At 44.7% G+C, this 24,648-nt stretch overlaps 1 protein-coding gene across 45 annotated transcripts in view; it reads left to right on the top strand.

Moving 5' to 3' along the window:
- SCRIB (scribble planar cell polarity protein) overlaps positions 1-23,213 on the top strand; it is a 123,726-nt gene extending 100,513 nt beyond the window's left edge. For 41 of the 45 annotated variants that reach the window (XM_075490309.1, XM_075490305.1, XM_075490303.1 and 38 more), the window contains 9 exons: positions 2,789-2,957; positions 4,541-4,630; positions 4,941-5,129; positions 9,403-9,567; positions 10,245-10,384; positions 10,779-10,816; positions 11,684-11,758; positions 14,522-14,573; positions 21,808-23,213. In XM_075490309.1, the coding sequence (XP_075346424.1) occupies positions 2,789-2,957; positions 4,541-4,630; positions 4,941-5,129; positions 9,403-9,567; positions 10,245-10,384; positions 10,779-10,816; positions 11,684-11,758; positions 14,522-14,573; positions 21,808-21,968 (1,079 nt within the window). In that variant the 3' untranslated portion in view covers positions 21,969-23,213. The remainder of the gene's footprint in view (positions 1-2,788; positions 2,958-4,540; positions 4,631-4,940; positions 5,130-9,402; positions 9,568-10,244; positions 10,385-10,778; positions 10,817-11,683; positions 11,759-14,521; positions 14,574-21,807) is intronic. The other 4 variants (XM_075490351.1, XM_075490316.1, XM_075490313.1 and 1 more) reach the window with 3 other exon arrangements.
- Positions 23,214-24,648: the final 1,435 nt, after the last annotated feature.

The following is a 24,648-nucleotide window of genomic DNA, read 5'->3' as shown; positions in this document are numbered from 1 at the left end:
TTTGTGGATGCTCCACTGTTACTGTGTGGACTGGTGGAAGTGCTGTGTTGTCAGGGTTTCCTGTAGTTGGTAAACACTTCAATACAATTTTAAAAAGCTGCTACAAATGATGATGTTTCTTTGTAAGCTGCCCAGGCTGATATGCAGCAACATGGGGTTGCCCATGGCATCCTTACATAGTATCTGACAGCAGAGCTTTTATTGCTCAGTGTGCTGCTCTGATTTTGCACAGGGCTTGCAACAGGAGGGAAAATTAGTGCTATAGTTTTTCATGTAATTTCCTCCTGCTTGAGAGTTGTTTTAAAAGGCGATGAGGAACGATGTTAAGTGAAAAAAAGGGCTTCTACTGAAATCCTGTCCTGTTCCATAAGAAAATACAGCTGGCATTGGACTCCTGGCTTTGGGACCTGTGACTCTGTTGCTTCCAAAAATTATAATAGAATTTATCTTGTAAATTGTTGGGGCTTGGGGTTTGTTATTTTTTTTTCATTTTATAAGTAGCTAGTCTTCTCTTTCCCACCTTCCCTCCTATATTTCTGTTCAGAGGCTGTTTGTGAATTTGTCCAGAGCATTAGAAACCTTCTCATTTTCACTTAGTAGTTCAGGAACGCGAATACATTTTAAGACAAAAGTAAGCTCATAAAAGACAGAAAGGAAGGTAAGAAAAAGAAATTGCAATTTGTCATTTTGGGTTTCTTCAATGCAATGTGGCCGAACAAATCACAGGTCCAACATAAGAAGTTATCTGGGTACGTCAGACTTTTACTGTAGGCTAAAAGAGAGACATAGGAGACGCAAAGATCAAGATACAAAGTATGGAAGGACAAACTGTGGAGTAATGATGAGTTTCAAGCTTGCATTTCATCTTGTTTTCAGATTTGCTAAGCGGGGAAGGTGAGGAGAAACATCAACTCTAACCAGGATACCTCTGAGTACTAGAATTAAAAAAAAAAAAAAAATTCCCTCTGGGGAAGAGAGATCCCATGGTGAAGATTGTCCAGATAACAAATTAAGTTTTAGCTTAGTCGGGATGAAACATCCCAGTCAAATATCTCAAAGTGATAAGTTATACCCTCTGGATCTTTTTAATTCCAGCACTTACACAAAGATTTCTCTGCTTTGGGCTCCCACTGTTAGCAAACTGCAGCATTAGAAATTTCGCATATAGGCACACCTACTTGCACAAGTGTTCTGTTTGCATTTGTTTATTTTAAAAACATTACAGAGGCCAAGCAGCATTATTACTTTGCAGTTATGGTAGACAGGTCAGAATAGAATAGAATATGTCAGTTGGAAGGGACCTACAAAATCATCTAGTCCCAACTGCCTGACCTCTTCAGGGCTGCCCGAAAGTTAAAGCATATTATTAAGGGCATTGTCCAAATGCCTCTTAAACACTGACAGGCATGGGGCATCGACCACATCTCTAGGGTTCCAGTGTTTGACCACGCTCTTGGTAAAGAAATGCTTCCTAATGTCAAGTCGGAACCTCCCCTGACGCAGCTTTGAACGTCCCAGGCGTCCTGTCCCTGGATCCCAGGGAGAAGAGATCAGCACCTCTCTCTCCACGTCCCCTCCTGAGGAAGCTGCAGAGAGCAATGAGGTTGCCCCTCAGCCTCCTTCTCTCCAAACTAGACAAACCCAGAGTGTTCAGCCGCTCCTCATAGGACATGCCTTCCAGCCCTGTCACCAGCTTTGTTGCCCTCCTCTGGACCCATTTGAGTACCGTAACATCCTTCTCAAATGGTGGGGCCCAGAACTGCCCACAGTACTCAAGGTGAGGCCGCACCAACACTAAATACAGCAGGATAATCCCCTCTCTTGACTGGCTGTGTTTGAGGCACCCCAGGATGCGCTTTGCCCTCTTGGCTGCCAGGGCACACTGCTGACTCCTATTGAGCCTGCTGCCAACCAGCACCCCCAGATCCCTTTCTGCAGGGCTGCTCTTCAGCCACTCCTCGCCCAGTTTATACTTGTGTCCAGAGTTACTCTGTCCCAGGTGGAGAACCAGGCATTTGCTCTTGTTAAATGTCATGCCATTGACGATTGCCCAATGCTCCAGTCTATCTAGATCGCTCTGCGAGGCCTCATGTCCCTTGAGAGAATCAACAGCACCTCCCAGTTTGGTATCATCAGCAAACTTGCTAACGGTACATTCAACTCCAGCATCCAGATAGTTGATAAAAATATTGAACAGAACTGGCCCTAGAATTGAGCCCTGAGGAACACTGCTGGTGACTGTTCGCCTGCACAATACCTGCCTGCAGAGAGCAGCCTGCTCTCTGGCCCCTTTTGCCCCTGATCCTCTTGTGACCTATATGTCTGCCTGCCTAATGGTTTCCCTGGTCCACTGCCATGTGTGGAGGCCTGTCACCAGCACTCCAGGCTTTGGTCCCTCCAGGAGGAGACTGGGAAGATCGGACTCAACACGTGTATGCATGTTCCTAGGGCTGTCTACTCTGGGGAATGGGACAGAAGAGTCTGCACACAACTTCCAGTTTGAGGATGAGTACACTCAGCATGATGAACTGTTGGAAATCTGTTCTATAGAGTGTCCGGGAATGGAAGTTCAGTGAATAAGGAAGGAGGGACTGAGGGAATGGCGTAGAGTTTGTTACATCTGAAGCATTAGTGGAGTGGAGGAGAAACAAAGGCATCCATGGAGAGGGAATGGACTTAAAACAGCACAAACTTGCAGGAATGATGAGCGTAAGGACCTGCCCAGAGGTTGCATCCTTGTGGAAGTTTAGCAAGTGCTTTGTGGTATGAGTCTGTCTTATTTTGGCAGCTCGAAAACTGCAGCAGAAACGTACCCTTCTGTTGGAGGAAGAGGCAGAAGAGGATGAGATGATAAAACAAGTGCCTGAGATGAGCATGCAGTCCAGTGTCATCATTGAAGGAGTTGAGTACAAGATTGAGAGACTAAATGGAAGGAGCATCCAGGCTCCAGCAACTCGGTAAGACAAGACTGGTAGCTCAGTACCACCCACGTGTCAGAAGTGTCCCAGTATCAATAATTTTCAGGGAATAGGGCTGGGCAGTATTTCTTCTTCAGCATAGAAATGGGCAGGTTTTTCCAACTCTTTCTTTTCAGAAGAATAGCTCCTTCAGCTGTGCACTTGGGTATGTAGAGATGTTGATTTTTAGAGACAGCTAATTGAAGATAAGCCCTGATGCTGAACCTAGGTTTGGCGGTTTTTTAGGCTTTTGTTTCCTGGTTCTCCTGGACTTGTCCCCCAGGTTGCCTTGATGTTGTTTTTCTAATTCTTGGGCATAGAACTGGGGAATGAGAAAAGGCTTCTCGTAAGACTTCAGGTAAAAATAAGGTTGCAGTAGAATAAAGCTAAAGCTGTCCTTATCTGACTCTCTCTTCTGAGTCCTTGGTACAGATATTCTTCTCTTCACACTTTTATTGTCAGTCTTACAGTGGCTGAAAACAGTTATCCTGTCATTTTGAATCTCATTTCTCTCCATTGTTTCTGTCCAGTCTCTGCTGAGGAACTTCTCACATAATGAATGCACTGAGACCTTCCACCTCCTGTGCTGACAGGGCAACTGTAAGGAAGGACAGCAGCCAAATGCAAACCAGCTTCTTGGTTTGATGTGAAGGCCTATTTATCCCTACTGTTTTCGTATTGAAATGTGGGAGGTTAGAGAACAGTAAGGCTGGATCCATCAGATTACTTTCAGTTGCTTATTGTTTATGCTTAAACAAAGGCAAGGCAGTGGAATAGACTGAATTTGTGTTTCTTGAAATATTTTTTTGTCATGCTAGAACAGAAACTGAAATTTCATCAAAATAAACTTGAGCAGTAAAAATAAGGGCTCAGAGTCATGATAAACTTTCTCACTGCCAACTGAGCCACAGTAACTGTGTGCATGTTCTTAACCGGTGGAAAACAGGCTTGTGTGACCTCCTTTCATTACAGATCAAACTGAGTAGTATCTGCATGTGCCCAACTTAAGAGTGCAGATAGTAACTACAGCTCAGCTGATCTGAAGTTTGCAGTAATTTGGTTATGAGCATAAAGCCTCAGTGTGTCAAGCAGTTGCGCATAGAGTGGCTACAATGAGAATCACTGTTCTGACATCACTCAGGATTTGTTCCTAGCCCAGATGTGCATTCACTTACAACCCTGGAGGGTCATCCTTTGTTAACATTCACGCATATCAGCAAAGGAAAAAGCTGGAAGCAGCCAGGCTGCCCATCACATAATGGCAGCTGGAAAGAGCCAGGCTAGAATTGTGCAAGAACTTGTTCAGCAAACACAATGCATTACATTGGAAGAGTGTGTCAGTGTTAGTGGATGGTTGACCTCCAAATGAAGAAAATGAGTTCTGATGTTAGAGAGCGTGAACATTTATGAAATCAACAAGGAAATGCTTGGAGCAATGGAGAAGGAGCTGTTGAGCAAAATCATTAAGGGTTGTGTCTTCAAACTGAACTAGTTGTTGCTTTCTGGGGCTTGCATCTGTTCTGAACCTTTCTTGGGCATGCCAGCCTGTTGTACCGTTAGCTGACATGCTTGTTTTGCTCTAGGCCCTCTGAGGTCAATGAGAACAGCAACTCACAGAGGAATTCACTGGAAGAGGGAATCAAGCCTGAACAGAGAACCAACTGTATGTCTGGGTAAGTGGATCAGCAACGTGTTTTGCCTAGGAGCTGCCAGATGATGGAGCAGATGGCTCCTCCTTTTTAGCAGACATAGGGTGTAAAAGGAAGGATTTTGTGGAGAAAGGGAAACTATAATTGGAACCAACTTCTTAAGAAAAACTCACCTCTCTTATGTGTCCTTCCATCTCCAAAGGTGATGTCCTTGGATGTGGTACTAAACAGTGGATTGGGGGTGTCAGTCATCACCTTTTATCTTGAAAACAGGCAGATAAGAGTTGTGGTGGACCAGCCCAGCCTACCTCTCATGGTTTCTCTCTCTACCCAGGTTGAGTCCATTATATCTTGGAGTAGGGGATCCAGTGGCACCTGTGCGGACAGCCAAAGCTGAACGGCGGCACCAGGAGCGATTGCGAATGCAGAGTCCTGAGCTTCTGAGTGGTCAAGAGAAGGAGCTTTCTCCAGCAGAACGTCGTGCTCTGGAGGCAGAGAAACGAGCAATGTGGAGGGCAGCACGGTGAGACAGAAGAACCTTCTCTTCACTAGGCTAGTTCAGGAAAAGGGCACCTGCTGCATGTCTTTTGGATTACATGGTATTAAAAACAGGGAATAAACAAGCCTTCCTAAGTCAGATGTTAGGGGAGGTTATATAGTATCTGTTCAAACAGTGCAAAGCATCCACTGCTTGGCTGAGCTTATCTGCTTCTGACAGCTACATGGGTGAGATGTCTCTTATATTTCAACAGCACTTGCACAATCATGAAGACAGTGGAGTTTTATAAAAAAAATAAACACCTTTATGTGATGCTGAATGTATTCCTTCCCTCTCAGCACACAGCTTCCCACCTCCTTTGTGATACATGAAAAAGATTATATTTATTGAAGCTGCAAGGTGACATATTCAAAATGAAAAATGGAAAGAGCATTTCACATAGCCAGTGTTGCTAGACTGGAAAACTTGCTGAAGCCACGAAATTAGCAAGACGAGGGCATTGTTATCCACACAAGCTGTTTCATCAGCTATGTAAAAGTGATTAAAAATTGTTTTGGAAGAAAGAGAATTTTCTGTCTCAGAACTTGAGACTTGAAGCTAGTCCAGCCATTTACTGTGTCATATAATTCCTTTCAAAAGTTAGTCAAACTGCTCCTATAACTAATTATAGTTTTCTTCCCATAATGTTCCTGTAGGAGGCATTCAAAGGACAATCTGAAACAGTCTCTTTTGAGGTTTGAATGAGGGCTTTTAGAGGAACAGGGCTGCTAGTGACATAAATCACTAGCAGCCTTGCCAGCCTGCTAGATAGGATGCTGGAGGGATTACCGTGAGTTGTGATACCACTTGGCAATTCCAGTGTTTGTGCTTAGACATGGATGATAATGGTGCTGTCGTCTTCTGGGGAGGCTCTGAGGATGAAGAAATATATCGTGGAATCCTCAGTGAGAGCTGGCTAATTATCTAGCGCTTTGAGGGTACAAAGCTTCCCATTGTTACTTGATCATGTAACAGATCTGCTTATGGTTTATTTAGAGCTGGACCTAGTACCAGGACCTAGTACCAGGACCTAGTACCAGTTCAGTTCCTAGTACCAGGGCTTTTGCCCTTCAAGAAAAACTTTCTTGGTATGCTCCAACTCTTTCCCTTGGATGAATCCTTTGCCTGGTCTGTCTCAGCTGGAATTTTTTTTCTGAAGCACTGCCTTAGTTTCACTGCACTGCCCTGTAATGTCAGAAAGCCAAACAGGTCACTGGAAAGCCTGTTTGTTATATGGAATCTTGATTTGGAAGAGATTGATGTCTGCCATCTTATAGCATATTTGTTAGACCTTTGAAGTTGGCCCTGCTTTGAGCAGCTTTTGGATCAGATGACCTCCAGAGGTCCCTTCCAACCTGCACTACTCTGTGAGTCTGTACTTAGTAATCTGTTCTTCCCCAGCTCCGCACTAATGGGGATGCCTGCATACAGGCACAGTGATAAGTCAGGATGTCAACAGAGTGTGTTCTGGCAGGATTGTTTCCACCCTGTGCTATTGTTTCATGCTCCAAATACTGTGGGATTCTGTCTGCTGCTCTGATTCACTGAATGTTCTGGTGTATTTGGCATCTCACGCCTGTTATAGTTGATGCTGTTCCCATGGTTTCTGTGTCACAACTTTTCAGGTGGCATCATTTGCAAATGGAAGTTCTGTATTTTCACATTAAGCCAGGAACAACCCTTTTACAAAGATACAAGTGGAAGAGAATTTGTAAACAATGCCTGCCAAAACAGACACATTGCCCTTGTGCTATAGGGCTAGAAGCTGCGTAGGTGTTGTGGAGCCAAATGTGCGCTTACACACCATCGCTCAGAAGAGGCTGGCTGGGACTGAGATGACCAGATCCAAATTCTTGCTCTGGCATATATTTCCTTACAATGTTGAACAGGTCACCGAGTCCCTTTGTGCTGCAGATGCACAGAGAGAGGACTGTAATAGCACGTCTCTGTCTCACAGGAAGGCTATGAGCGTTGAATACATCAAACACTGACTGTCAATATGATGCTGTGTAAGCACCACAGTGTTGTCAGGAGCAGACATCTTGCACAGAGTTGCTGCTCAGTCTTTGCACCTAAAAAAAAAAAGCTCCACTGTTGTTTTTGATCCAACAAAACAGAAGTTGTCTGTCAGGCTTCTCCTCCTGAAAATCAACATCACTGTGCTTGGAGAGGCAGTGGAGACTGATCTGTCATCCCTTCCCAATTAGACACGCAGGATTTTCTCTCCCTCATGCCTCCACTTCCCATGCATATTTCCTCATACGATGGGGCAGGCTTTATGAGGTAATGTCAGCTCTGATTCCTCCTGAGTCTAAGCATTAACATACCCCAGGAATGCTGTAATAAAAGCTTTGTTTAAGATGGGTGTAGAAAGGAGAAACATGACGTTGCCTGTGCAAACGTTTGAAAGCAAAGCCATTACAAGGACATTGCTCATATTACAGAATGTACACCACTTGCCTCAGGAGTCTGTGTTCTTCCATGAACTTGTTGCTGTTGCCAGCAGATAAAGAAATCTGAAAAATGCTGGGGGGGAGGGGCAGGATTTTTTTAGGTAATTATATGATTTGCTCCTGTAACATTACTGTGCATCTGACTATGCTTTTGGGTTAGCTAGGATTTTGTTGAAATTGCTTAGGGCACAGTAAAAGTGCTTTTCTACACTGTAGAAGGGTTAGTGAGTGTTGAGTATAGTGGTTTTGCCCACTATGGGCAGGAGAGAGATCCCTGCATTCCAAGCCTTCAGTCTCTTCTCTTCTAAACACGTTTTGTTCATGGAAAATGAACTTTTAGAGGTAAGAATACATGACAAGGAGAAGCTGCTTGCAGCTGTCTTGCTTTTCAGTTATCAGATCCAGTGTTACCATTTTTAAGTTCTGTAGGCCAGGTCCTCAGCTCCATTTCGCTTCTGATACCAAGGTGTAGTTTTTTATTCAGTTCCTAGAGAAGTGCCTGGCTGATTCCTTGGGTAGGGCTAAGGCCTTGCCTATTGTGGCATTGGCAGGAATCAGTCAGTCACCATAATGTGCTCCTTTTTGTAAGGCAAGGATGGACTGTTCCCAGCTACCACAGATCTCCCAGCATGATCTGGTCTTTGTAGGATCCCTCTTCTATAACTGCTAGAGCAGGCACAATGACATGATGGCAGCCAGGGCTCAGGTCTTATTTCCAGAGGCCCGCAGGCAGCACTACACATGCTGTGTGGGAGGGAGGACTGTATTGCCCTGCACGCGGTGCTGCAGCCTCACTAACCTGTATTTTCTTTAAGTGCATGCCACTGATTTTATTACTTTCTTTCTAATCTTCTATCTTCTGCTTCTTTCCAGTTCTGTGGTCTGTGTGCTGTCACTCGTGACCCCATCAGTTTGCACCTTCTTGGGCTTTCCTTTTTCTCCCTGTGTCATCAGTGCTCTGCCAGGACATGTGATGCGCCCTCCCCTTCCCCGCCCCCCTGCCCAGCACACACCCTTATGCTCTGTTGGGACAAACACACTGGGGGCCCATGCTACATGAGTGTTCTGGGCACACACAACTGCTGGCATTCGTGCCATAGGAAGAGTGTGATTAAGAAGGTACAGGCACATATCGAGGGGGGAAGGTGTCCAGCAACAGCTATATGCATCTTGGCAGTTTTCCTACCCTGCACATGCTATTTTACAGATGCACTCACCTCTTCAATTGCATGTGTTCCAGGGCCTGTGGCAAATAGACGTTTCGTAATGTGCTTGTTCATTTTGCTTCCCCTTTTCTCGTGGTCAGAGGTGCATGCTAACCTAATGCAATGCTAAGGTGGTCAGATAGACATATGCAAATGTACAGTAAGAGACTATCAAATGTGTGCACGCACACTCACTCATGCCCTGTACTCCCTCAGTCTGCTTCACGTGTACACACATACACACTTCTTTGTAACTACCTCCTGGGCCTTTTCTATTGGTCTGCTGGGTATTTCTAGTCCTCTCCTCCTAGCCCGTGAGGAGGGCAGTCTCTAGATGCTGAGGCTCTGAAGGCTAATGCTTCTGGGCACATCATCCCAGATTGCCCTCTGGAGGTTCCTGCTTCTTCTGCAGCAGTTGGTGTTGGACAGGATCAGATATAGGAGCCTGTTTTAATCAAGGCTGCCCCTATATCAGACCCATATTTCTCCTTGCCAGGGTATGTTCCTGTATCTGTTTCTTTCTTTCCCTGCGCTTGTCCGCTGCGATGTTCATCACCATCATCTCCTCTTCCTCCTCCTCTTCCTCCTCCTCCTCCTCAGATCCTCAGCTCTTGAAGACAGTATTAAACAGTACGAGCAGGATCTGGCCAGGAAGCTGTACCAGTCCCGACAGTGGGCACCTGCTCCCGGGGCCAGGCCAGCTCAGATGTCTAGTCCAATGCAGAGTCACGCCTCAAGAAACCCTGGGTCAGGAAGCCAATCCAGGTGTGCACAGTCCCCTCCCTGCCAGCTGCATGCTCAACAGTCCTGTCTGTATCCCTACATCCTAATGCAGTGCTCCCAGCTTGTGGCCTGCTAGGGGTAGGGAGGAAATTTTAGTGGTTGCTGGTGTTCATTTCCCTGAGGTCCCACAGACTACGGGCAGTTGTCTTAATGAGAATGAGGGGGCATGCTGGGTCTGTTTGATTGGGAGAAAGGAGCAGACGTTTCTGAGGGCTGAGCCCACTTTTTCTTAGCTATTTCATGATCTCCTGATGGCTGAAGAGGGTTAAGATGCAACACACTGAGAGCACAGAGGAGAGCACAGATGAGAACTGATCCTACTCATTTGAGCCCCTGCAGTTCCTCTCCCAGCTTGGGTTGCTCTCCCATCGTATATGGCACCTCTGGAAAGGCCTGCAGCTTCTCAGTGCATTGATGCTTAGCTCTAGGCTCTGTCTGTTCAACACATATGATGGCATGTGTGTTTCAGGATGACAGCAAACCAAGCTGTTCTCCTCTCCTGCTTTGAAAGTCTGTCTGCCTCAGGGAACCAAGGGTGCTTAATTTCTGCACTCAGCCTGTTGACTGTGGTCTGGCTGCTGGGCGCAGAAGGCAGCATTATCTCTTATCAAGAAGGCAATGTCTGATGTCTTTTTCTCCCTCCCTCATTTCTGAGGCAGGATGAAATCACTTGAACAGGATGCTCTTAAAGCCCAAATGGTTATTGCCAAGTCCAAGGAGGGGAAAAAACGCAGCACACTGGAGCAGCTGGCAGAGTCACCTTCACCTGTTCCTACCCCATCACCAACACCACTGGAAGGTACTGTATAGCTATCTCTGACGAAAAAAGTTAATGCTTCTCTAGCTTAACTTGCTTGCAAGCAGACTTGTTGAAAGCAATTGCCTCCTTCAGTCTAGACTGGAAGGTCCTTTGGGGCATATGCCATCTCTCAGCATAGGGGATGGGCCTGATCTAGAGAAAATGTGAGAGAACATCTGACGTATGGTTCCAGCGAACCAGAACAGAAATAAAATCAGCATTATGACTTTTTAAAAAAACAGCACAGAGGCATTTGTTCTGAGAAGGCAGTGTCTTTCCTGAGCGTAGTCTTTTATCACACTTAAATGCTGCTAAATGGCAGGGGCAGATTCAGGGAAGTGTTGCATATAATACAGCCATTCACTAAATAGTGCTTTTCTGTCATCTTTTGCAGATTGCAGTCCCAGGAACGTCACTTCACCAGGAAGGCTGGTATGACATACTTCTGCTTGCTTTTGTTATCTCGGCTATAATCCTGGGATTTCTGGGTTACTCAGTTTGGGTGTGGACTATGCATCTGGGCCATGGGTTCCTTTACTTAAATACTTAAGCCAGGACTGGCTGCATGATATACTGAATTGTGAAGAGGGCACAGTGGATGGAGCTGTGCCATACCCATTGCTAGAGGCATCTCCCTGTTTTTGCAACTACAATGTAACATCTGTTTTCTGTTTCCCTGTTTTATTATTTCATCCTTTTCTTGGTTCTTCATCTCCATGTTCAGAAAGCCTTTCACTTCAGAGACCTTGGCCTCTTGTTTCCTCAACAGCGTAAAACTGAGAACATCAGCTGAAATCAGCATTTTCCTTTTTCTAAGCACTGTATAAATGCAACAGGGCATTGTTGCAGAGAACTGTCAAAATTAGTAAGACAGACAAACAGAAGAGTGGGAGCAGCTGCACAGAGCGGGGACCTGGTTTTGCCCCAGGTCACACAATACAGCCAACTCTGGATTGAAATCCTGACTGTGCTACAGCTATCAGGAATCTTGCCACCAATTTTCCCACGAAAATAGGTTTCCTACCTAACTTGGTGTGCATGTGCATTTTACTGGAGCACATAATGTTTTCTCTGCAACTTGGAACCCCTGTCCTGACACCAGAACAGCTAAAAAGACAAGGTCCCAGAGATGCCTCATTTTCAGAGGCTGTATCCAGGCGCTCTTGGCACTAACTGAGCATGATGCTCTGCTTCTGCTTTTATCTCTGCATAGATTGCTCAGCTTGCTGCTGATTTTCAATCTGTTTCTCTCCCCTTACTCTGTCTTCTCTGTTTCTTCTCTTTTGCTGTCCCTTCTAGTCCATGTCTGAAAAGAAGTTTGACTACCGGGAATTTGCTGCTATTCCTTCCTCCAAACCTGTTTACGAAATCCAGGTATAAACTGCATGCTGAACCATCTGTTAGATTGGTTAGAGCTTGATTTGATGGAAGTGCCTGCACATGAAGTGATGACCTTCAGAGCAGAGGTTGAATGATTTGATGAAGTCCTCTTCAAAGGCCTTGTGTGGGAGGCAATGACAACCAGCCATGCCGTATAACGGAGGGTTTATTGGAGACTTCAGTCAAGTGGATTTGTGAAAAAGTTGGTCCAGATGGTTTTAAAATTAATGACAAAAGCTTTGCAAATATAAAGCAGCTACATCTTCACCTTAATTGATCCTGAAATATTTTTAAGTGAAAGATGAGAACTAAAAGGGAAGAACAAACTATAGAAATGATTGCCAACAAACTGTAAATTGGAGCAAATGTTAACTTCAAACTGGAATGTATCCAGCATCCTACCCAAGAAGCAGCTGTGGTGACAATTCTCATATGTGTAACTCTGCTGTAGATGAACTGTGAAGTAATCACGTGGTAAGAGAACACCAAGTTTTGAGGGTGAGGAGGTTCTCCTTCCTAAAAGAACCTCATTTCATTTAAGCTGCTTTGTCATAGAATCACAGAACGGTTAAGGTTGGAAGGGACCTCTGGAGGTCATCTTGTCGGACCCCCCTGCTCAAGCAGGGCCACCTAGAGCCAGTTGCCCAGGACTGTGAACTGCCTTTCTCTTAATGTCTGGGTTAGTCATTTAACTGATCGCATTTGTGATTTGAACAGATACTGTATGTCTGTAATTATTTTTTTTTTAGTTTTTTTTTTAGTTTTCTATGAAGACAATGAAGCAGATACCTGCAGTTACGTTTGTGTTGTGTGGAGAGCTAGCAAGTACTGACAGGTTGGGCTTTAACTTGCTGTCATGACACAGAGATCCCAGGTCCAAGGTGTCATCCCCAAAGCCAGACTGACTTTAGCAGAGTTGCAGTTTGAGGATTAAAGATGTCCCTGCTCTTGCAGGGGGGTTGGACTAGATGACCTGTAAAGGTCCCTTCCAATCCAAAGCATTCTATGATTCTATGATTCTCAGGCAGTTATACATTATTTGATGCATATTCTTGGCTGACTGCTTTCACTGGTGGTATTGCTCAGCCCTTGGTAGTCACTCATCTTTTTCTCTAAGAATCACTTCCCTTTTGGGGTGCGCACCTGTCCAAGTGAGTTAGAGGGCTGGCCTCTCAAGCCCCAGTGGCAGCTCTGGACCACCCAAGTTTCCCCAAGCCTCTGCTGAGGCCACTGTGCAGCACTGGGTCTTCGTGCAGCTGAGAAGGTGCCTCCAAAGGAGGCTACACCTCCAAATCATCAGGCAGTTCCTCTGGCCCTCTATCAGCAGTGCAGTAATTAAGAGACTGTATTTCTTCCTGGCCATAGTCACACAACTATGTCACTCATTTTGGATCAGTGCAGTGCTATTTGGCTGGGCTGTGTTCCTCAGCAATGCATGCCAAAGTCATCACAGTCCCCTGTGCTCTGCTCTCTGCTGTTCATGAAGAGCATGACTTCTACCAGATGTTTGCTTTGTTTCTAAAGCACTAAATGGGCTGAGATCATCTCCCCCTCTTTCCTGCCTCCTCCAATTTTGCTGCTTGCACAAAATAGGCAAGTCTACGTGGAAATGAGGGCTTCTTGCATTCTCACAGCTGTGAAACTTCCCTAATGCTTTCCACATAAGTGTATAGAGCCGCCATCCTTTATCCTACAACTAAAGAAAAATTAAGCTACTCCTCACTTGTGCTCTTGAGCTGAGCAAGAAGACCCCTAAAAGATAGATTTTGATCAGTAGTGGCCAGAACTTTCAGACAAGTTCGGCATTATTAAACTTGCTGAATACTGAGCTCTTCTGAAACCCTATCTCTACATTCATATAGCTCAGAGAAGTGTTGAGCTCAGTGTAAGTATTGTGTACAAACCTAGAAAGACTAGTAGAAGTAACAAATGCAGCCACTTTTGAAGTAAACAGAATACCTCAACAGAATACTTTGACCTTTCTATCCTTGAAGCACTATATACAGCTAGATTAAATTCTCTATTTCAGCAAAATAAGTAGGGCTTGGGACATTTATGCCTGTCCCCAGAGTAGTGCTGATTTTCAAGCCACCTCAAGTTCATGACCATGAGCAAAGTTGTTTTCTCACGGTGTTGTCACTCTGGTCTGATGAGCTACAGGCAGCTCAGGTTGTTGGAATGGTCTTCATTTTGTGAAGGCTTTAAAATTAGGAGGAACTGGTGGAGTTTCACAATTACCACTTAGCCAGTTCTCTAAAGCTGTCTCTGCCATCTGTTGGGATGTAACTGCTTCCTATCCCACATCAGTTCTCTATCCACACCTGAATATAAAGAAGAAAGTTGATTTTGTGTAAGAAGCCAGGCCTGGGAACAGTGCAGATGCAGAATTAGGATCCAGGACTCTCCAGGAAATGTAGCTCATGTCTTTGCTCTCCTCCCATGTTTCTACTCATTTTCTATAGTCTTTATGCTTTCTGCCTTTCATGTCACTTCCTATCCTCTCCTCCTTACGCACACAAAGTAAAAGGAGGAGAGCTCTGATGGGCAGACACACACCTCATCCTGCAATTCAGGCAATGGGCTGCTTGACTTTAATGTTGTAATGCGCATTCACTGAGGGTCATGCCCTGGCTGCTGTATTGCCAGCGCTTTTGAGGGCAAAAGGTTCTCTGTAGTGTGTTGGAAAGCTGGAGGTGGGCAATTACCTGGCACTAGTGTTAACAGAGGTGGATGCTCATGTCTTCTGTTCTCTTCCAGTCACCTGATGCAGCTGATGACCTCAGATACATAGATGACAGAAATAACTCAGGTAAGCTCATGGCCAAAGGAGTCATCTTTGTACTACTTGCTTCCCACCACGGTTCTACAGGGTTCCCCTTTGCCTGCTTGTGGAATCAACCCTGAGGACTTCAACTTCTTGCTGCTTGAAGCAATGTCCTATTTTGTCCATTCTAGAATGAAACCTCCAAACTCGCCACATTCAGTTTTGGGTAGGATATTTGCATTGTGCTTTAGCGATGGCTAATTTGCTGAGAATGGTGTGTGACAAGCATGCCTAGTTTTCTTCCGGTTTTGTGTTCTGGAGTAAAGAGTGGTAGTAGAATGTGAGTAGGAAGTTTTGGCCTCTGTCACCTGCTGTAAGTGGATAACATCCATTGTTCAGGGTCTGCCTTGTGCCCCTTTTGCTAGAGCAAAGAATCTTGCTGCCTGCAGCAGGCGGCTGCAGATAAATTCATCCTGGTTTAAGACTTGAGAGCATTTGGGTGCTTGAGTACCCAGGTGACTCCCCAAGTCTACGCTTGTGGATCTGTGTGCACGGTCACTTAAATAGTAATTAAAGCTTTGACTGCTGTATCTCTTCAGGCTGTCCTAGCTATGGTATGTCTTTCTGTCCCCAACTGTAATAAAGAGGCTCAAACTATCTCCCACTTCATTCTAGGTGGCTGTAGTAGTCGTGTGGAGCTCAGCAGGGCCTGCCTGCTCCTTAGTAGTACTTCTGTTTCCTTCAACAGTTGATGCTGGTTTTGGTTTTCTTCTACCTGTTTTGCAGCTGTTTTTCCCCCCCTTTATTTTACACAAGGAACAGTTTCTCTCTCAGTTTTGTCTTGGCAACACTCTCTGAGTAAAGGCTGCACTCCAGACAGCTGATCCACGTATGGGCCATTTCCAGAAGAAGGTTCTGCTGCAGAGATACTCAAGAAAAACTTACTTTCCTGAGAACAACATCTGTTGTTCATCCCTTGGAGTAAACCTCTCAGCCCTGGGTTATTCTCTTGAGGTAGTCCATTCAGTCAGTGTACCTAACTAGGAGGTCACTGAAGGGTCGGGAAATAATCAGCAATTGCTTAGGGGCTTCAGACCTCACTATTGCCTGTCATTGGTCTGTTGGGCCCTCAAATAGAATAAAAGCCGTAAAGAAAAGAGTGTGGTGCTCTGTCAAGAGTTTTTAACCCAGTCCTTGCTCATTAAGTAATCCTTAAGTCACCACTGTATGAGGCTGTGATGTGTGTGAGGCACCAAAACAATGCAGGTTTTCCAAAATCAGTTTGGAAGGATAGCAGATGAAGATGCAACTAAGCTCTTTTGGTATGGGACAAAGCTCTCAAGGCTTTTTTAGATTTTTTTTTTCCCCCCATCTCATTCTTCCAGGCAGTGTAGCATTCCAGCCAACATACAGATTTTTATTTTTACATAGATTTTGGCAAGTTATATCATCTGTATGAGGAATTTTAAAAAATCCTCCTTTTCTGCATCAGTTCCAGCCTCCTGCTAGGCCTGCTTTTGTCTCTTTTCCGATATTCTTCTCAGAACATGTGGAGAAAATATTTGGAATAAAATATTTCTCTGGGAAAATACGTGAGAATTGCAGTGACTTTTACTTGCATTTTTCTTTACCATAAAAGGAAAAGGAGAGGAAACCAGTTACCAAAGGAGTAGATCATCCTGAGTGCTATCACACGGCATGTAGAGAATAACCAAGGGATCAAGCCCAGCCAGCATGGGTTCAGGAAAGGCAGGTCCTGCTTGACCGACCTGATCTCCTTCTATGACAAGGTGACCCGCCTAGTGGATGAGGGAAAGGCTGTGGATGTTGTCTAGAATTCAGTAAAGCCTTTGACACAGTCTCCCACAGCATTCTCCTGGAGAAACTGGCTGCTCATGGCTTGGATGGGTGTACTCTTCGTTGGGTAAAGAACTGGCTGGACGGCCGGGCTCAAAGAGTGGTGGTGAATGGAGTTTACTCCGGTTGGCGGCCAGTCACAAGCGGTGTTCCCCAGGGCTCTGTGTTGGGGCCAGTTCTGTTTAACATCTTTATCAATGATCTGGACGAAGGGATCGAGTGTACTCTCAGTAAGTTTGCAGACGACACCAAGTTGTGTGGGAGTGTTGATCTGCTGGAGGGTAGGCAGGCTCTGCAGAGGGATCTGGACAGGCTGGATCGACGGGCCGAGGTCAATTGTATGAGGTTTAACAAGGCCAAGTGCAAGGTCCTGCACTTGGGCCACAGCAACCCCATGCAACGCTACAGGCTTGGGGAAGAGTGGCTGGAAAGCTGCCTGGCAGAGAAGGACCTGGGGGTGCTGGTTGACAGCCGCCTGAATATGAGCCAGCAGTGTGCCCAGGCGGCTAAGAAAGCCAATGGCATCCTGGCTTGTATCAAAAATAGTGTGGCCAGCAGGAGTAGGGAAGTGATTGTGCCCCTGTACTCGGCACTGGTGAGGCCGCACCTCGAATACTGTGTTCAGTTTTGGGCCCCCCACTACAAGAGGGATATTGAGGTACTGGAGCGTGTGCAGAGAAGGGCAACGAAGCTGGTGAAGGGTCTGGAGCAGAAGTCTTATGAGGAGCGGCTGAGGGAGCTGGGACTGTTTAGCCTGGAGAAAAGGAGGCTGAGGGGAGACCTTATTGCTCTCTTCAACTACCTGAAAGGAGGCTGTAGAGAGGTGGGGGTCGGTCTCTTGTCCCAGGTAACAAGTGATAGGACGAGAGGAAATGGCCTCAAGTTGCGCCAGGGGAGGTTTAGACTGGATATTAGGAAATTTTTCTTCACCGAGAGGGTTATCAAGCATTGGAACAGGCTGCCTAGGGAAGTGGTTGAGTCGCCATCCCTGGAGGTATTTAAAGGACATTTGGATGAGGTGCTTAGAGACATGGTGTAGTGGTGGTTTTGGCAGTGTTAGGTTTATGGTTGGACTCGATGATCTTAAAGGTCTTTTCCAACCTATATGATTCTGTGATTCTGTGATTCTGTGAGTGTATGCTGAACTAGTTCAAAACAACACTGTGTGTGTGCATTCTCCTCCCGCCCCCTGCCCCCCACCCCCCCGCTTCATTTGCAACTCCCAGCATGTCAGGCACCAATTTGACATATCCTGTCAGGCCTTTCATTTCTGTGTGTATTTAATACAGCTTTAAAGAGATCTAATTGCTACATTTAGTGACACCTTTTCTCTGTACACCTCTACACACACTGGGATTTTAATCAGAATTATCCTTGATCATGGAATTACGGCTTTTTGATCATATGGTAAACTCATAAGCAGTTGCTAAACTTTATGCTAGAAAAGCATTATAACAGAAACTCCAAGGATATCTTACTGCTGACTGCAGGAAAGCATTAGCATATCTCTCTTCTGAACATCTTTCAAAGCACACCATTTTCTTCTTGTCCATTGCAGATGGGGTCTAAGAAATAGTTCTTTCCATTCTCGGGTCTGACTTCATGATCATCATCTTTTAAATGTGTTTTAAAACATTCCAAGGTTTTCAAGAGGCCATGAAGTTACTGAACTACATAATAGCATTTTTAGGGTGGAGCCATGCTATCTGTTTGCTTTATGACATAACTTTTCCGGATCACTTAGAGCCAGAGTCTTCTGCTTTCCAACCTTACAACCATAAGGTTTCAGAAATACACCCTTGATAACTTTGTATTGCACTTATGTCATGGCTTAACCCCAGCCAGCAACTAAGCACCACACACTCACTCACTCACTCTGCCCCGGTGGGATGGGGGAGAAAATCGGAAGAGTAAAAGTGAGAAAATTCATGGGTTGAGATAAAGACAGTTTAATAGGTAAAGCAAAAGCCACACACACAAGCAAAACAAAGCAAGGAATTCATTCAGTACTTCCCATGGGCAGGCAGGTGTTCAGCCATCTCCAGGAAAGCAGGGCTCCATCATGCGTAACGGTGACTTGGGAAGACAAACGCCATCACTCCAAACGTGCCCCCCCTTCCTCCTTCTTCCCTCAGCTTTATATGCTGAGCATGACGTCATATGGTGTGGAATATCCCTTTGGTCAGTTGGGGTGAGCTGTCCTGGCTGTGTCACCTCCCAACTTCTTGTTCACCCCCAGCCTACTCGCTGGTGGGGTGGTATGAGGAGCAGAAAAGGCCTTGACTCTGTCTAAGCACTGCTCAGCAGTAACTAAAATACCCCTGTATTATCAACACTGTTTCCAGCACAAATCCAAAACATAGCCCCATACTAGCTACTATGAAGAAAATTAACTCTATCCCAGCCAAAACCAGCACAACTTATTACTGGATACCTACTTATGGTATGCAAGAAACTACTTTTGTCCTCACAGTCTTTGTCCACTTGGGACGTCTAATGTCTACAGCAACTTACACAGCAAAGGTATCTTTTTCCTTCCTATCTTACACTGGACTAATCACTACTGTATTAGTTTTGTCTAGGACTCAGCTCAGCAGCTCATATACACGTAGGAATGAAAGATGATCTCTCCACCTTCTTGTATTGTTAATTTATCCCCATACAGTCTTTTTAGCCACATCTCTACTCCAAAGGCTTGCATCCACCCTTTTGTTCTCCAGACTTCCATTTTACAGATTCTTTCCCACCAAAATGGCAACATTTCACAAAACTAGAATCTCTAGATTCATACTAGTTGCAATGCCTGTGTTCTTTTCCAGTATTTTCTGATTTCTCTCATAGTATAGGAAGCATTAAGGGAGGCTTGTACTGGTTCAGAATATACCAGTATCCTGTTTGGCTGGAAGTGAGTTCTTAGGGAAAGAAACAGAGTGAATGAGCTTGCATAGAAGCATATTCTCAATTTTCTGTAATCACCTATTAAGTAGGGATGTCTTGAGCCAGGTATTGTATCTAGATCATCATGATTGGAATGATCCCCTATAAAATTGTCTACATTTTTTTTAATCTTTCATGATTCTTTGTGGCATTGAGTTCCATAATTAGGCGTTTTGTTTACTTTACTTCTGTTGCTTAATAATTTCCTTGGGTCTTCTGGGATGCAGTGAATGACTATGTCTTATTCACTCTTTCTGTACCATTCATGTAGGCCAGTATTGTATCAGTTATCTTTCTTCCAGGCTGAAGAATCCTAGTTCTTCTTTGTGGGAATCGTTCCCACACCCCTCTGGACCTTTTTAATTTCATCTGTGCCATTTTTAAGGTAGAGAAGGAGAACGGTGCTGCATGCAGTATTGCAAATGTAGGTATATGATGAGTTTATGCAGTGGCAGAAGGTCTTCTATATGTTCTCCCATCTTTTCCGATATCTAATCCTCAAAAGTGAAATGGTATTGCTGAGAAGTGTGCCAGTGTTTTCAGAAAGCTCCCCCTAATGACTACAGAATCCTAATCTCATTTTAAGGATGTTGCATTTTATATGCAATCGGAATTATATTACTTTTATTGAGCTTAAGCATCATGCAATAGCATAAAAATAAACTTACTAAGTCAGCACGAGGTTCTGGCTAGTCCGATATTGTGTCTGATGTGAGCCACGGGGAATGCCAAGAAAAGAGCATAAAAGAAGAAAAGCATAAAGTGTTTCCTTCCAGAGTACTACTCCAGGCTACAACAGTCTGTGTTTTAGCACTTTCTAAGCCAGAGGCCTTTAATTTTAGAGTTGTTTATTTCTTTCTTGAATGTATTCACATTTGCAGTAAATTTCACCTTCCACATCATTTCCCAGTCAACTCTGTTAAATCCTAATACCCTTTTTTGTAGTTGAGTTTCATTTGACCACACTGATATACAGCTTGGTGTCAGCAGCGGTTCCTCTCAATACAGTCTTCATTGCTTCTACTCCTCATTAGTTACCAAATACTGACCCTAATACAGATAGCTGCTCTATGTTGTGATAGCAGGTAATATGTTCCTGCACTTTTTCTGTGTTTTACTACTTATTTACCCACTAAAGGATGTGCCTTTTTATCCCATGGCAGCTTGTTTTCGTTAAGAGCTTTGGCTGAGGAATGATCAAAAGTTTTTTTAAAAGTTCAGTATGCTGTGTTGAGATCACTTAACTTGCATGTTTGATGGCTCCTTTGGCAAATTCTAGTCTAAGAGGGTCTAAAAGGAATGACTTCCCTCTAAGCCACATTGATTTCCTCCCCCACACCACCCCCCCACTTGGATTTTTATCTGCATGTGCCCATGCCTTTCTTTTATACCTCTTTGCCTTGTTTGGAAGTCAGTCATCTGCTTACCAATCCCAGTATCCTTTCAAGATGTCAGATTTGTCGCCTACATTCATTTGGTTCCAAGGCCTTTTCAAACAACAGGTTAATGCTACGGTTAATAGTTCAGGAAGGATTCTGAATTATAACAACTACTCATACTGTAACAAGGGGGATATTGCGTCTTGGAGTCTGGCTCTAGAGCAGAGGGTGAGCCACTGGGTACAGCTCAGCACACTGTGCACCTTTGATCTGATATATCTTCACAGACTTCTGTATTTGAGGTTCTCTGCTACGTTCAAAGACTTTAGAGCGGCTTCCCAGGAGCCAATTTGCACTTGAAGGGAAAGATCTGTGCTTTTGTGGAACTTTTTCCTTTTTACACAAGTATCTCACAGTAGTTGCTCAAGCCAAATTATTGCAAAGGGCAGGTGTTCCAGGTGTATGCCAAAGTATGTCAGATAAGTTCTACCAGCTCCTTTCAGGAGGGTAAGGAGCCACTCTAACAGCAGTGTACTTCAGATGCAGAACACATCCTAAAAGGCCTGAGACCAATTTAACTGAGAGTCTGCCCTGCCAGACTATCTTTCCTGGTGAGTTCCTTTAGTGAGGGACCCAAGTCACAGACTAAATTTACAGAAAGGAGTTAGTCATGTAACCAACATTAAGCAAGGCCAAAATGCTCACCTCTCTCATTAGCTACGGCATATCATACTGGCGGTCACACTGCTCTTTAGTGCTATTCTATTGAAACTAGTGAAATGCTTGGGGCACTAGCATACCTGAGTCCTTTCAGTATAGTTGATTTTTCCTAAGGCTTGGCACCTCCAATGATTTTCAGTCAATTGTGGGTGTTAGGGGCAGGTGTCTTCTCACGCATGTGACTTCCTTCCCAGAATCCACAGTAGTCAGTACATGAGCTACAGATCACCTAAAAGTTCTGGGCACTGGATTACTGTAAATCACTAAGACTTCAGTGCTGTCTCAAATTCAGCACCTGGGTATACCCTTATGTCTACGTTAACTGTATAACTGTAAGCTTAACCTAGCATTTTCTCTTAAAACCTTAACTTTTCTTGTCTACACAGTTCCCCAGGAGCAGGATGGGCAGCCAGAGGAAGAGGAAATGTTAGTAACATGTGATTCATCAACACCTACTTCATCAGCACTTGAAGAAATGGCCCTGTACAGCAGCAAACGCAAACTCCGACACAGCCGGCGCAGTTTGGAGGCTGCTGTCCCTACGTAGAAGATCTGATGCACCTGGGCAACGGAATAGCCCAGCACAGGGCTTTTGAGCTTCCTGAGCTCCAGGGACAGCACTGGACTGCCCACACTGCTGCCTCCTGGACTCTGGATGGGAACTGAGCACCCCAGGGAGCATTGTGGTCAACTAACTTCCTTTAAGGCTGTGAACCGCCCTCTTTTCTCTCCCAATAATGCACTGGGGCATGTCCTAAACAAAATGGGACAACACTAGACTTATTGATGGCAAATTGAGAGGAGGTGTGGGTAGGACAGTGGGCAGCTGCAGCTTGTTAGCCTGTAAATATTGTGTGTGGGGGAAGGGTAGGACAGAGGGAAGATATGAGTGTGAGAGTGTGTTGGGCTCCAGCTGTTATTTCCTCAACTTGGATTTTTTTAGTGGTTAATATGGGAGCTTCTACGCTGGTATGAATTAGAAGGAAGGTCCAGCCTGCCTTTGCTCCTATTTAATTTCCAGTCTTTTGCCAAAAAGCATCTCCTTCCACCTCCCGCACTGTGTCACCTCACTTTCTTTTGGGAGTATGTGGAAATGGGTAGCTTGGAGGCAAAAAAAAAAGAAAAAGAAAAAGAAAAAAAGGAATTTCAGTGAAGTGCCTCCCTCTGACACTGACACCTATGTGCTCAAGCAAAGATGACTGAATAAGCAGGAGCCTGTGACAGCTCTGTGCCACTTGCCTCTGTGAGCGCAGCAATCTATCCCATGTAGGAAACTGCTCCTGCCAGTATTCTGTGCTATTCTGGGAGACAAATAGATGTACCTAGATGTACACATAATTGTGTGTATATCTCGTGCATGCAGTGTGAGCCACTCTACAAGCACACTGTACTGAGTGTCAGAGGAGGCCAGGTATCTGTCTTCTGTCAGCACCATGACTGAATTGGTGAACTGGGGCAGAAATGAGAAAGGAGCCTAACAGCTGTAGCAAGAGTATAGCAGTGTGCATGTGTGACAGCAATAGAGAGCAGAATAGTTGGGGATTAGGATACGGTGGCAGAGATAGGAGGTGTAACCAGCAGATAAGATAGTGGGTTAGGATTCAGGAAATGGGGAAGGGTAGGAAGTGGCATTGCTGGGGTCAGGTTAGGAGTAATGGGGTCTTACAGGTAGGAGGATACTAGTGGGTGAGTCCACTATGTTGCCCGCTAGCTGTGAAATGAAATGTGACGTTACAGGGGTGCCCAGTGTGGGGCTCTCAAGGAGCACCTGCCAGGCAGGGAGCACAATGAAGTAGGATCGTCTGGCCTATGCCTTGCAATAACTACACAATTCTACTCTTTGCCAATGTGTTGGCTGGAGGCCCCTTTCTATGTAGAACAGGGGAAATACCTGCTTGCCCATGCAAGAGGAAAAAAATGAAAATTAAAAAGGAGCAGGGGTGTGATTCCTGTTTTCCATGAGTGGAACAAGGGCTGTGAACAGATTCTGTATCAAGTGAGCTCTGCAGGTGTGGAGGAGACAGATGCTGCTTATAGCTCTGAAATCAGTCTCTGCTGCCCACTGCTGAAGTAAACCATCCCCCCCCCTTTTTTTTTTTTTTTAATGCCTCTAATAGGGAGAAAGGCATCTGAGCTTGGCAGTAATCTGATCTGTCTACCCTAATACATTGGTGCTCTCTGCTGAACCCCTCCAGCAGTAAGACCAGAGTTGGACCTTAAGCCTTTCAGTGACTCGAAGTGGCTTGGGAGCGACAGGCACTTCTGCGTGTATATTTGCTGAATGAAAGAACTGGATGCAGTTTCTTTTAGTTGAGAATCTCCCTTCATGCCAAAATCCAGTGGATCATTTTAACTGACTTCGTATGTGTTAATTTTACAGAGCTTTGAAGGGGGAACTCTGATAATCTCAAACTGCAGCTATGGCTGCTTCCATCATCAGCAATTTGAGCTTTTCCTTTTTAAATCTAATTTTAGCATTTGCTTTTTAACAACAGCAATTTTGGAAACAATCCTGGATTGGTTTTGGTGACTAACTTGTGATTCTTTTTTTCTTTCCCTTTGCGGTACCTGGTGCCAGGCTCTGGGTTCTCTCCCATTCTCTCCTGAGAGACTCTGAGGGAAAATTAGCGCATCAAGACTGTAACTAGTGAAATTTGTACAACCAAAGAAATCTATTTTGTGGTTCAAGGATAATAAAGTTTACTTTACATTTTAGAACCTCTAGTTAATGTGGTTTGCCCTGTGTGAAGTCTGCAATTTCTGTATCAACACTTCGGTTCTTATTATTAGTCACCCTATAATCTAGAAAACATGCTAGTGATTTGCCTGCTTTTGTGTGCAGAAATTAATGATCACCTAAATCAGTGCCAGCAGCAGGAATATCAAGATAAGCACGTGCTACTCCTATAAATTTGGTAGAAAAGTGGCATCTATGCTAAAAGGGGAGGAAGAAAACCTAAACCAGTAACTATTAGCTCCATCTTTATGTAGTTTGAAAGGGGTGCCTTATTTTGGAAGTAGCAGATTCACTCTTGGAGGGGAGGGAGTGGCATAGAAGTTTCTGCTCCAGAGAAGCTGTAGTAGTGGGGAGAGGAAGTGGGGACAAACAGGTGAGATGATACATGTAGGGATACAGTGGTTTAGTTACCACATTCATCACTGATACCTATTTAGAAAATAACATCCTGCTTAATGGCATACAAGAGAGGGAGGTAAATTCAGGAATG

This window comes from Mycteria americana, unplaced genomic scaffold (assembly GCF_035582795.1).
Source record: "Mycteria americana isolate JAX WOST 10 ecotype Jacksonville Zoo and Gardens unplaced genomic scaffold, USCA_MyAme_1.0 Scaffold_53, whole genome shotgun sequence".
In the NCBI taxonomy this organism is placed as follows: domain Eukaryota; kingdom Metazoa; phylum Chordata; class Aves; order Ciconiiformes; family Ciconiidae; genus Mycteria; species Mycteria americana.
Note: the sequence above shows the minus strand (reverse complement) of the source record. Positions and strands in the feature narration are given on the sequence as shown.